Source organism: Gymnogyps californianus, chromosome 7 (genome assembly GCF_018139145.2).
Source record: "Gymnogyps californianus isolate 813 chromosome 7, ASM1813914v2, whole genome shotgun sequence".
NCBI classification, from domain to species: domain Eukaryota; kingdom Metazoa; phylum Chordata; class Aves; order Accipitriformes; family Cathartidae; genus Gymnogyps; species Gymnogyps californianus.
In genome coordinates, this window is record NC_059477.1 from 35,931,195 (window position 1) to 35,945,256 (window position 14,062).

At 38.7% G+C, this 14,062-nt stretch overlaps 1 protein-coding gene across 1 annotated transcript in view; it reads right to left on the reverse strand.

The window, feature by feature from the left end:
- NCKAP5 (NCK associated protein 5) overlaps window positions 1–14,062 on the reverse strand; it is a 407,543-nt gene that overhangs the window by 140,611 nt on the left and 252,870 nt on the right. The window contains exon 8 of the mRNA XM_050899634.1: window positions 4,679–4,769. Within this exon, the coding sequence (XP_050755591.1) occupies window positions 4,679–4,769 (91 nt within the window). The remainder of the gene's footprint in view (window positions 1–4,678; window positions 4,770–14,062) is intronic.

A 14,062-nucleotide genomic window follows, 5' to 3' on the forward strand; every position in this document is an offset into this window, starting at 1 on the left:
AAAAGCCTTTTTTTTTTTTTAAATCTCTTCATTATCTGACTCAGTACTTATAACAGTTCCTGTTAGCACAGAAGCAGCAGTTCATATATATGATGACATCTTAAATATACTTGAGATTAAATGATATGTTGTTATCCTCTTTTTACAGACAAAGGTTAAAGATGGACTGATAAAGTGAATTTGTCCAAGGAAATGGAGAAATTTGTAGCAAATGAAAGAATCAAAACCTAGTCTCCCAAACACAGTACTTTAAACAGCAGATCGTCCTTCCTCTCCGATGTGACTGCATCATGTCTGTCTTGAGTTTTAGTGCACATATTGACAATTTCAGAATTATAACAAATTGTGAACTTACAACAAACTTTCTTCCTCATCTATTTCGATCACTGTACACTGACATAAAGTCGAAAGGAGTTAAAAAAAACCTTGAAAGTCCTTGAGTGATCTGTAATCAGGTAAGACTCTACCTAGATATCCAGTATTGTGATCAAACAGGAAAGAGACTCCAGTTTTTTATATCCAAATCACAAGGACAAACTTGGGAAGGAAGGTCTGTGGGGTGCTTGTTTTAATGTCTTGGGTTCAAGTACTGCACACAACTATTTCTGGGATCACTCTCCCTCTTAGATAAAGTACTTGTGTCTTGAATGAGAACAATATTAATACATGAGGTATTGGTTTGGCCTTTCATGGTCTTTCTTTTAGGTGGACAATGCCTCTTGGAGACATCATAAAGCTCTTACATGCTAGAGCCTTTTAGTCAAGTAAACTTTTAAGCAAGAAATACAATGGTTCACGGCAATTCAAGTCACACATATTGTTGTCTACATTTACATGAGCATTCATTATAAATCCTCCCTCAGATATTATTATGTAAAATGATAAGAGGAGAATTTTATTTACAATCCTGCTTCTAAATTCATTTACCCTAAAGAAATCACATCATCCATCTGTAAGTCCAGCAAATTACATTCCCATAAGGCAGCTAGCTCTATGGAAAGGGTTGGAATATTTTGCTTCAAGTAAGAATCCCGGCAAGATGTAACACAACATTGCGGTAATACTGCATGCTCTGGGCTCCATCTTATTATTATTCTTCTAACATGATCACTATGCAACATTTAATGTTCATTAGCAAGAATATTTATTCTGGAGTCAGGCATATTGATATTATAATAAGAACTCAATTTCATACATCCCAGAACAATAATTAGATTTGTAAAAAACAAATATGTAGACAATGGTCAATAGATCAAAAACGTTTATTGCACAGAGCTATCTTTTATGACTATTCAGATATTAATTTGAAAAGGCTTCACACACTAAAACTAACTTACCGTGGTGTCAGAGAATATGGGACATATGTTGATAAGTCACACTGGAGATCACCTAGGTCACATCCTAATTTTTTATGAGATACGAGGCTGTGAAACTGCAGTAAAATCTGATACTCTATTGCACTGAGAACTGGTCATATCGTTCTGATCATATAGTAATCATAGAGAACAGGTATGATTCAGAGTATGTTCTATAAGGTAGCTTTGACTGTAGAGGATGGCTTTCAAAACAATGCAAGTATTCACACATTAAATAAGCTTTGTGTATGTATATGAAGATATATCTCTCTCTCACTTGGAATTCAGCTCATAAAAATCTTTTTTTCATGTGTTAGCTCACAGGTATACTTCATTTACAAATACAGGATGATAATATGGTTATCATGTTCCCAAAAACCTGAATACATTAGTGTTTTTAAGAAACATTACCTAGGTTGTACATTCAAGTTCTATTCCCATTTGTGAATTACCCTTATAAATATATCAAAAAACTGCCTGAATGCATTTGGAAAGATACAAATTAAATGCTTCTATTGCAATATTGACACCTCTTCCCAAACCTGGACACAGTATTTGCAATAAAGTTCATCATATATTTAGATAATACGTTTGTCCATGATTCCACACAGTTGGTTTCAATAACCTATTAATGATTCATATGCTTTATTAATATGTTTTTCAATGTTAAAATACTTTGTAAACATTTCAGATCACAGATTCTTTGCCAACTATTTGTTTTGAAGAGCCTTTCAGGTATTAGCTTTTATTATTACATGTGGTTGTAATGCATAGTTTTTACCGTGTGACCGAATAACAAACACACATCAAGTGAACCCATCTCTGACCTACATAGCAGGTAGCCATAGGAGGGCAGGAATGCTCTGCTTTGCATGTGAATAGAGCCATTCCTTGAAATTCCCAGAAAACAAACTATTTGTTCAGAAGTTTGTCACAAAAGTGAACAAAAGGGATGTGAGGATGAATGAGTCAGAGACATTCAGAAAAAACACAACATTCATGGAAATGTTCCGCATTTCTGAACTGTTTTACCAAACACAGACTGGTATACGATGCAGTAGCGTAGCTGTTCCTCCAGGAAAAGAAAAACCATTGCCTCTGAATCATGAATTAGGAAAAGAAATTCATAAGCAAAGAAAATTGCATACTGGCAACATGGAAGAAATGAATATTGCTAAAAACCAAGCTAACTTCGATACCATGAGTGAAAACATTCCCAAGAACAAGAAGAGAACAGGAAGAGAAGGAAGCTTCTATGCAATGTGGAGTACAAGATTTAAAATAATCCTAGAGTAACAGGTATATGGGTGCCTTAAGGTCCTGGGACAGAGATAGCTTCACTCTATAAGAGAGCTAGGCTCAGGTTTGGGGAATCTGCCCTGACTACCACCTAGCAGATTCAAACAAAACCCCATGTCCAGAAAGAAGGGAAAAAAAGGGGTTAGACAGCAGTTTGCTAGGTGGAGGGGACTGTTTGCTAGAGCTGAAGGAAAACAAAGAATTGTTCTTGTTATCATTAACTGGGCAGAACTGCCTTGTTCTTTTGTCGGTCAGAAAATAAACCCACGAGATTTTACACAAAACACACCACAGTACCCGTTCTCCTGGCTGGCAGGAGACAACACATGCCTTTGTCAGTATGGCCCCAAAGGAGAAAAAAACCAAAACCATAACCAAATTCTCTCTTTTTTCAAAAATTAAGAAACAAATAAAAGATGGAGGAAGAACTACACAGAAATATACAAGCACCAAAATTGGAATGACTAGTTTATCTCCCCTCTAGGAAAGCAGCACACAAAATTTCAAATTTCAAAAGACCACATAGCTATTCTTTTTCCAGTTTAGTGCCCAAGAGAAAAATAAAGAACACCCAAACCCTCAGTCTGATGGAAAGAAACTGAAGTACTTTTTTGCTTTTCTTGTTGAGAGCGCAAAAACAAAATTCGAAGCTAAAACCTAATTGTGGTACCACCTTACTGTGGTTTCCACGGTAAGACAGCATACAGAAAAGCAGATAATAAAATCATTCCAGCTGTCTGTTATAAACAGACAGACAAGTAATCCACCCGAAGGATAGACTGACACCAAGCCCACTTCAGAACACCCACTGTATGGTGGCAGGCATGAGCAGGAAGTATGGATTTAAACTCTGAACCAACAGGAGGGAACAGAGTTTCATTTTTGCATCCCAAAAGGGTAGTGAGTAAAATATAGATGCTTTTATCACCCGTTTCTAAAATCACAATGTTCTATTATAACTTCAACAAAAAGTTTAATTTGTCCTGAAATTAAATTTTACAGGCTATCATTTTAACAAGAAAAATTGATTATTTTGGAAGGTTAATCTAAAAGATTCTTTTCCCTTCAATCCAAGCTTAAAATGAAAATTTAATTACAGTGATAAATACTCTTTAATATACATTTTTGTTTAGCTATATTGCTGTATTTTTGATCCATCAGTTGTAAGAATGGACTAATATAACTAGAATTTTTGAAAAGTGTTTTATCTGAAGGATCACTACCTAGTATAAATTTTAATATTTTATTTCAGTATTTTATGTCTTTATAAGGAATGCTTATTCTGTTTAAAAAGATACAGGATAGGACTGACTTCATTAAGTGGTTTTTTTTAAGAATTCATGTGCAGAATATCTGATTAACTGGGATGTACCTCATTCCTATTTCCAGACACTTAAAAAGGCTTTCCACCACCTCAGGTTCACTGCTTCCAGAATACAGCAGTACTTTAGGAAAATGTAAAACTCTCCTTTCTTATGAACAGCATAAACAGACCTGGTTCCCTTTGAAAAAACTCTAAAATCTTTGCTCTCGTAAATTCTGTCCTGAGACACACTCTCTCTACCCCAGGTGAGCCTGATAAAATGCACCTGCCACAACCAGCGATAAGAAACTATGGAGCTTGATATGGAAGCCTCATACCCAATAAGAATATGAGTGAATAAAATTATCCATCACAATCTGAAGGTCAAGTTGTCAAAAGCATCTATGTTTTCTAGAGATGCTGGAATATATTACTTAAAATATTAAGTGCTTTAATAAAGTCTTCAAAACTAGTTTCTCTGTCCCCTGTTACTGCAAGGAGCAACAACTGCAGATAACACAATGACAATAAAAATGAAAAACCTTAAACTCTGGTGAGAGAACACCTGGGAAAATGTAGATGGTACCAACCACCACTTACAAGTATTCATAACTAATAAACAAATAGAGGAAACAATGCCAGACACATTTATCTCAGTAGTGTAATTTCTGTTTCAAAGAACTTTTGTATCACAAGAAAACAGGTAATAAGTCACTAATACCTGATATACCTTGATGATATTGACAGTTCCTTCTCCATGCTGGCCTGGGGATCCTTGGCTCTGTAGCAGATTTCTCACTGTCTCCTCCATTCTAGAGAATGAAAGTATTTATAAAAGTCAACTGAATGGAAAAAAATTTAGAAGTTGCATTCAGTGTTTTTGTTCTTTACAAGAGCCTAATGCATCCATGGCTACCATGAAATTAATATTTAAAGACAATCCTGGCCTTATAATGTTCTCATACTGCATGTTATGAATAACACATTAAGGGCACTCTTTTATCTTTTGAATATGCACAGTAACTAGTTGTATTGTTAAAATCCTACTGGAGCTCAGTTACAAAAACTAAAAACAAATATGTGCAAAAGACATCACATTGTCGACAGTGTAACCAACACCATGATAAAATTACTGTCATTCAGGAACAAAATCAGTCAGATTAAAAAAAAACTGCTGTATTTCTAGCCAATTGTCAGGTTTGTGCAATTTAGACAGACTGTCAAATACATTACTAGTACTTACTCTCTATGTTATAGGTGCAGCAGTGTGTGCCAGTACAGCTGTTTATAGAGGCACAGCTGCTGAACATGTTCACCCTTCTCTGCCCTTTCAAAGGGATGTAAAAAGCAAGTGTAGGGTACAATCTGGTACTACCATCTCATGAAAACATAATCAACTTCAGTTCCATCAGTGAAAGAAGGAAGGTTTGCACTTCCATTTTAGAAGGTGTTAATAGACACCATCAAAAGTTGTCTTTGATCTACATGCATTCATCAAGCATGTTAAAACTGATAATAACACTAACCCTCCTGAATGGAGGCTGAACAGAATAAAGAGTTCTGCTCCTTCGCACAATAGGACCGCTGGGAATAACGGAAGCCACTTATGAAACACTGGTCCCATTCAAGGTGGATCAGAAATTAAATCCCATGGGCTTAGATGTCACTGAGGCTGACCACAAATAAAGGGTCTGGGACTATAGCTGGTTTCAGCTCTGTGAGTATGGGTAAGAGGAGGAAAACGATCAAAAGCCAGAGAATCGACAACAAAGATGCTGGGTTTCACAACAAAAAATGCTGAGTGCCAATTCCAGCCAAAGGTCCTCACGCTTCTCCCCACTCCCCATCTCCTCACCCAAATTCTCAACCCTGTACAGCTTCTTCTTCAGCTGTGCGGATGCAACAGTTCTTCTCATCCTCCCTTTCATGTTTTCTGTTCTTTTTCTTTTAAGCTGTCCCAATCCCTTGACATAGCTGGAAAAACAACCCAGCTGGAACAGGGGCTGGAGAAGGGAAAACTGCTGTGGCACAGGTGTGTGAGTGACGCAAAGGCAGGAGAGAAAGAGAAGAATACCTTAAGCCATATTGCCAGATATGCTGTATATTAAAACCGTGACCTTGAAAAAAGAACCAGTATTCCTAGGCATATCAGACCAGAAACTGCCTGCTGTTGTTTATTTCTGCTGTGTTTAGGGAAACATGACTTTTGTGTACCATTCTTTGCAGATGCAATTGAGCAGAAGAATTATTCCCAGCATATCAAATTTTTTTTTATTTCTAAGGTAACAATCCATCGAGACAGCAAATATTAGCTAACTGCTCTGGCCAAAGGCCAATAACATTATCTTTTATATAAGCCTCATAGTCTTTCTGTTCTTTCAGTCTTATCAGAATGAATGGTATTGGCTAATTTAGCAATAATACGATGTTTTGCTCAGTTTTCCCCTTTCAACTCATCCAGCTATGCTACTTTTCGAGAAGCCAACACTGAGTATTCATTCTACTCAGATGAACACTGACATTTTACTTATTCATATGATGTTTTTTTGTCATTGATGTGCAGACTTCTACATTGCCAGAATGCCCACAGAATAGTTGGACCATCTGTTGACCAAATGTGAATAAAAACAAGCCAGCTCTAATCTCTAGTGCAGACAGTGGTGCAGGTTTTTAGTTGCAGATGGGAACCATTTTTGCTCATAGGCTGACTTTAATCAGATGCCTTTTACACAAAAGAACAGATCGTTTTGGTTCATAACATAAATTCCTGTGCAGTTCTCACCGAAAGATTTCATTTCTTAATATGCTCATAATTTCATTTTTAAATTAATGATGTAATAGGATACTTAATTATTGTGTTTATATATGCATACACAGTTCTAATTCTAGTCCTCCATAAAGTTCTTACAAACTAACAAACAAGCAAAAATGGGAAAAATAATAGATTCAACTATCACTAAAATCAGAGTTTTTCAATTGAGGCTTAATAGTATTAATGAAAATATAGCCTAGTTGCACATTAGTATCATCAGTTAAACCAGCTCAGAAAAATTATGAAGAATTCTTGAATTCAATAGGTCATTTCATCTTCAGTCAAATTCAGATGGTCTATTTTGGACAACAGGCCCACCTTGTCGAACAGCCTTATAGGGACTGGCGAACACACAGTTTCATGTGGCAATTAGAAACACCTCCCATCAGCACTCAGATTTCTATGCAACAGAATAATCTTTGCAACATGATGAAGAGCTCAGTTAAACACAGTTGAGACTTTTTTTGTTTTGTTGTTTGCAGCTATTGTAAAAGTTTGTAAGAGTTGACAGCCATAAAGCTGAACCGCAGGCATAACAGAGACACTGTCTGTGTGGTCATGTCACTATAAAACTGGCACTGAGAGGATCTTACAAGCTTTAGGTACCCACGGAATATCTGAAAAAGGAAGAGAAAACTAGTTTCTGTCAAACAAGGAGGTGAAATATGCTTACAGTCAAATTTACTGCAAAGCTCTGACGGCCAGTGCTCTTGCAGTTTATAAGCTGCTGCTTCTTCACCAGCACCCTAGTTGTCCATTTTTAGGAAGGACTGCTTAACCAAACATGGTACAGGATAATAATCGAGATTTGTTTCTTATAAATTAGAATCTTTGAAGTATGAATTAATGGCACCTTAATTGAAAAGCGATTGTTATATTATGATCTATAATACTGTCCACAGTGACAGTACATGCCAGAAGGATTTAGTACAAATTCTTTTAAAGAATGCAAGAATAGTTGAGCCTCTATAAACTTAACTTGAAATCCTATGTTTTGCTCCCTGAACAAGGCTTTCAAAGGACATGTAAATTTTGGAAGTGAACCAGAAAATTAGGAGCTTTACAAAAGCCTATTTCTACACATTGACCTATATTTTTCCCCCTTCTGGTAACCACGAAAGGTTATCTTCTCTTGGTTATGATTCTAATATCCTAGATGGACCCACTCCAACATCAAGCACTTGCCGATTACATCTAGAATAGCTATCCCCCACGTGTGTATTCTGCCTGCTTGCTGGACTACGCTAAAAAACCTGTTTTGCCAAGGATTCTGTGCATCTTACATAACTATCAAGCTGTTACAATCTGCAAAAACAGTCTCTAAAGCTCACCATTCCTGAGTCTACATTCTTCAATCACTATTTAAGAACATTTATTTTTCCCTTTCTTTAGTGTTCTCTTTACTGACTATTCATCTGAAGCATCTCACTTAGTACCGTTACATTTTTTGTTACATCCATTATTTGAATAGAAAATTGAAGTTTTCTTAAAACTGAAGTGTTCCTTTCAATTTTTCTTTTTTTAAAAAGGTATTTTCTTTAGGGGAAAAATAAATGAAACCCATGTTTGATAGAAGCTTCTTAAGTTTCTTGAGAAAATGTCAGTTTAGAGTAGGGAAACAGTCCTCCACCAGTCCAAACCTTACAATAAATTTCTCAAAGCATAAAACTGAAGAAGAAATGAGGCACTCTGAAATCAGAATCTGTTCAGGGAATATAAGAGTTTAAGGAACATAAAATATTAATGCTACTGTGGAAAGCACTGTCAAGGTTTCATCTGGAATATTATCTGCAATTACAATCACCAGTGTTCAGGAGCAGCTCATTCAGAGAGGATTCGGTGAAGAGACAGCTCTGAGGTTGTTTAGAGGAATTGAGAGTCTGTGTCATGAGAAGAGACTAAACAACTTATCTTGCTCAACTTAAGAGACCAAGGGCTTACATAGGTATAACTTCCACAAAAGAAACAGTGAGAAAAAGTAAAATGGGAAGAAAACTGCATCAACCTAAGGCCAATGATTGACAATACAAGATGGGAATATAGTGGTTACAAATACATTTAGGCTGGAATTAGGATGTTTTTAATCATTGAAAAAGTGAGACTCTGAACAGCCTGCCAGGTAGAGTAACAGGATGAGAAACCTAAACAGTTTTAAGCCAGAGCTGAGCAGTTTAAGAAATTAATTCACAGCAGGGTCGAGAGCTGAGGACTTGAATTTATGATCCACAGGTCCTTGCTGCTATTCCTTCTGAAACAAAATCAGTCATTCCTACATTTAAAAAACGTAATTTGTCCTGTGCTGTTGAGAGAATACCAGGAAATCAATTCAACTGCAATGTACAGTTATTTATTTTGGCTTTGTTTCTGTGTGTGTTTCTGGGCAAGGGGGCCAGAGGAATCTCTGGAAAGGAGGACACATCATTCCCTGCCCAGGGAGCAGCACATAGGGCACAGATGCTCAGGTGTCCAAGATGGCAGAAGGAAGCTTCCTCTGTATTTTTGCTGCAACTCAAATCTTGCCTGGAAGCCAGGACCTGCCTCCAAGGACCCACTGAGCTGTAGGAGACTTGCTTTTAAAGCTTCTTGATGTTATGTTTCTGACAGCTCTGCTGCCTCCATCTCCTGCCTGGCCCCGCTGCTGCAACTCACGGCATGCACCAGAGCACAGTTTCAACCAGGCCAGGCAAGACAGACCCTGCTGGGGTTGATGCATCACTGCTAGGCAGTTAAGTTCCCGACTTTCCTCTCAGTTTTCTCAGGACCATCACCTTCATAAACAAGCACCTCCTTTCTGCCATCCCCCAGCAATGCTGGGACATGGTCAGAAAACCTGCCTGCTTTGTGCCTCTCGCAGTTCTGCCATTTCAAGTGGACCAAAGCCACAGGCTGTTATGTTGGTTGGGGTCCTCCTCAGGAACAGATTTTAAGACCAGACAGGAATTAGTCTTCCCTCAAATACACTAATTCAAGGAGGTACAAGACTTCTCTCAGCCCCCTAACTCTGCAGAACCTTCCCCATATATTTCCCACTTCCCAAAATGGTCTTTCAGACCCCTTTCAGCTAGGTTTATTGATTCCCTTCCTTGAGAGAGGGGTCTCTCACAGTTTGCCACAGTAATTTCACATATGAAGAGGATGTTCTCTGACCAACCTCTCCACTGTGTAGCACATGCCTTTATGCCCTGTCTCACTGCAGAGGAAACCCATTCTCTTCTCTGGTTCTTTGTAGCATATCCCTTAAAGGGTTTTGATCTCCTCAGATCTAAAATCTTTCCTTCACAGAGCAAGTTTTCCTGGAAAAAAATCCTTCCCATATATCCTGATCTTTGATTCCCCTTGGAGCACAGGGAAGAAACACTCCTATAGCCCATGCTCTGGTCAGCCACGTCCCACACTGCCCTTTTTACGATTCTCCCTCCAAGGGACAGGTAGCACACAGTTGTTCCAGCTCTAGAAGGTGCATGACAGTTTCAACCCGTTCTCCCTTGACCTACTTCCTTCAAGATTTCCACAGGCTGGCACCAGCTAGGTGCTATCACCTTCCCTTTTCATCACCCTCAAGCGGAGGTGACAGTACTCAGTGGTTATTTCAAATGCACATCACAAGAATTCCTTCAACTTGATACTGACTCACAGTCTTACAGAGACGTGTCCAAAGGTTTCTATAGAATCTTACTGCAGCAGTTGAGGTTTGTATTTCAGCTTTTTCCTTCTCCTCATGCCGTGCCACAGGTGCAGGACTCTTTTTAAAGTCTTAGAGAAAAATATCAATAACAGATCTTCCTCCATCTTTAGCTTAACTTCTGTGTAATCAAAATTCTCAGGTAGGTATTTTCTTCCACCTCCTATCTGTGAGACAGTGAAGCTTCCTGCCTCTCTCCTCGGCAGTCTCGAGCTTAAGTCTCCTGACTTCTATTTTTAGTTATAGCTTCCCTGGAGATACGGCCTGGGTTTCAGCTCTTTGAGCTGTCTGACCCCTCCCTACCACCTGATCACAGACAAAGGAACAGGTTCCCATGTGGTTTCTCAGTTCTTTCAGCTCTTGGCTCACCTGTGAACCAGCTGGTATTTTTGCCAGCTGGACTTCGGTTGTCTCTTTGGAGACTGCCATCTGTCTGGCTTTGGTGGCAGACTTCTGTCCCTCTGTCCAAGCCTTCCAGCTCTCTCTCCAAACCCACAATCCAACCAAACAAAAAGCTTCTCTCTGACTCAGCTCTCAGATAGATTTGTTTGCTTACTCATACATAGTTTCAAACTTCAGGTTTGGGATTACCTGCATCTCACTTCCCTCACCACTGCATTCAAAGCTCTGCAATGGATCAGGTTAGACTTTCTGCTTACAGTGGGTTCCTCAAACTACCAAAAGGCTTCAAAGTAAACAAACACACACAACACCCTCCCCCCCCGAACAAATAAAAAATCCAGATTTTAGATTAAGCACCAGATTTTTTTAAACAGGGAAAATATCAAAGTAGCTTTACAAGACATAACAGAAACAAAAAAAGCTCATCAAACAGCAGTTCCTGTTCACTGCATCCTTGCAGGAGTGTCTTTCCTTCTACCTGGTTTCAGTTAAATTAATGGCTCTCTGAACTGCAGACTCTGCTTACTCCCCTCTGGCCCCAAGGATTTCTGTTAGCTCTAGACACGGCTGCCTGCTCGCCTCAGCTCTCCTCCTGATCTGTAGGCTCATCTCCAGACTATGCAGCGACCTGCCAGCCACACCGACAGCCTTGAGACCCTCTGCTCTTCTCCGCGAGCCATGGTGATCCCCAGGATGAAGCGGCCTCTCCTTCCCGGGGCTGTGTCCATGCCTGCTGTTCTCAGCGCGCCTACTGCGGAGACCCTGCGGCATGCTGTTAGGCCATTGCTTCAAGTGGGTAGGTAGCCAGGAGACAGACACAAGCTTCTCCAAAGAATTTAGATATTGAAAATGGATTAAAAAAAGCAAAGAGAGAAGAGAAAACAGATATGTGATAAACTTAAAAGAGAACTGACAGATGGGAAATGCTGAGGCTTTAAACCCCAAGGGGTTTTCTCTGCATTTTCAGTTCTGCTTAGGATACAACATTGGTACATGCCTTATAGCAGTGTGCTGGGTAAACCCTACAGAATGCACAATATCCATCCTTAATACTTCAGTTGGAAAATAAAGTAATAATATCCTTTATAATAGCAACAGAAAGATACACATATAATGTATAATTTATGTTTATTCTTTCTGTTCATCAGTACAGGTGCTTATCAATCCAGAAATACCAAGGCAAATTCTCCTCCTGCAGCACCATCACGGCCCTTTCCCCACCACAGGCTCTGAGCAGCCAGTTCAACCCTGTGGCATTCGCTAGTGGCAAATCCAAGCTGCACAAGCCATGCTCTTTTCACATACTCATGCTAAACCCTCTTAAAAACATACTGAAAGCATACTCAAACTGTTGCCTGAAGGGACTCTATCTAAAGAATATCTATCTAACTATATATATAAAATTCTGACTAAAGAATATCTATCTAACTATATATAACTCTATCTAAAGAAGAGTAGCACATAAAATATCTTGTGCATGATGAGGGCGACTATCACAAGGCCGTGCTGGAATGAAACACGTCCCAAGCTCTATTTACACAAGTGGAGAAGGATCCTTCTTTTGAGTGGACGACCTAATCAGGTGCTCTGTCTGCTAGACGATACCACCACTTGAAAATTACACAGAATTGAAAGACTGAGCACAACATTTACTTAGTTGAACCATTGACCATTGAACCCACTGGAAATTTTCAGTGTATCCTTAAAATAATGTATGTGCCTTGAGCCTCAGAGCAGTAGGGTAGGATTTTGAAAGACCTCAGCATTGGCATATCACTGCTCCCACACTAGTCTGAATTCTGTTATCACACAACGGCAGACCTGACATTTCTCTGAAACTGCTCTAACTACCATCTGAGCCAGGAAATGTTGGAAATGTTTCCATTGTCTCTTTCAGCCGTACAGATTTCACTCATCAAACTTATACCTACAGCAAAAAGTTTCTGAACTGCAATAGAAACCAGTGGTAATGTTTATTTCTGTGTTGACAGATAGACAAATGCCATAACCTGCCTCGTATATGATTTTGTAAGTTACAGGCATGGAGGATTAAACAAAAAACAATCCAAGACTAAGCCTCACGGAAAAGCTTCTCACCAGCAATTGAAAGGATTTTTCAAATGGTAGGACTGTCCCTCCTACAATTCCCCAGTAACACATTTGGGACTTTAGGACATGAGATATTTTCTTTAAGTAGATAGAACCAAACACATACAGAAAGCTAATTCTCGTGTCAGCTTAAACATATGCTCCTAAATTCAAACTCTGTTCATGCTGGAGGCACCAGAAATAGTCACAGTGTTTCATTCAGCATAACTAAAAGCATCAGAAAAATTACAGACAACTACACAATCAGACTGCAAATATTTCCAGTTTCAAATAATGGATTTTTTACTTTTTTTCTTGTTTTCTACATTTTAAACAACTATTTGTTTTTCCATACTTGCAAATATATAGATAGATGGATAGATACATCTACCAGCTCCTCCAAATACACATATTTAATTTTGCATATAAGCATCCTGACACAGACAAACCACTATTGCTTTAAGTTACTTAACGGGAATATAAAGCCACTCAAAACTAAAAAGCTCTTGTTCAATTCTAAGTCACAGCTTCAAGGTGGTACCAAGACCACCCTGACATAGCTACATAAATTTCTACATGTTTTCCATGAACAGCAAAGATGCTATGTGGAGGGAGGCAGCTTTTGTGCGGTTGAAGTAGGTACAAGAGAAATGCAAGATGAAAATGAGGTCTGTCATCAACGAGCATTTGCAGAACCTTCCACAATGCAAACAAGCTGTTTTTATGCATTTTCACGCTACACAGCCCATCGTGAAGCTTTCAGGCTCAGACTGCGAAGTGCTGTGGTAGACACCCACCTGTGCTGTCCATAGTACAGACAGCAGCTGGAAGAAAGCTAAAAAGAGGAGGGACCTTTTTTTTTCTTCAGCAGAAACTATCATGATTTGTTTTCAGCCTCTCTGACTCGCCAGTCAAACACTTACATGCAAAACACTTAAAATATATAATTCTTCTGATTAAGTGGCTAGTGAGCATGCATATTATTGCTGTACAGAAAGACATATAATTCTTTTGGTTAAGTGACTACTAAGTATGCATACCATTAAAGTTCACGAAGTTTCATTATATTGAACACCATACAACATGCCCTGATGTCTTAAGAGGCAAAGACTGCAAAGTTT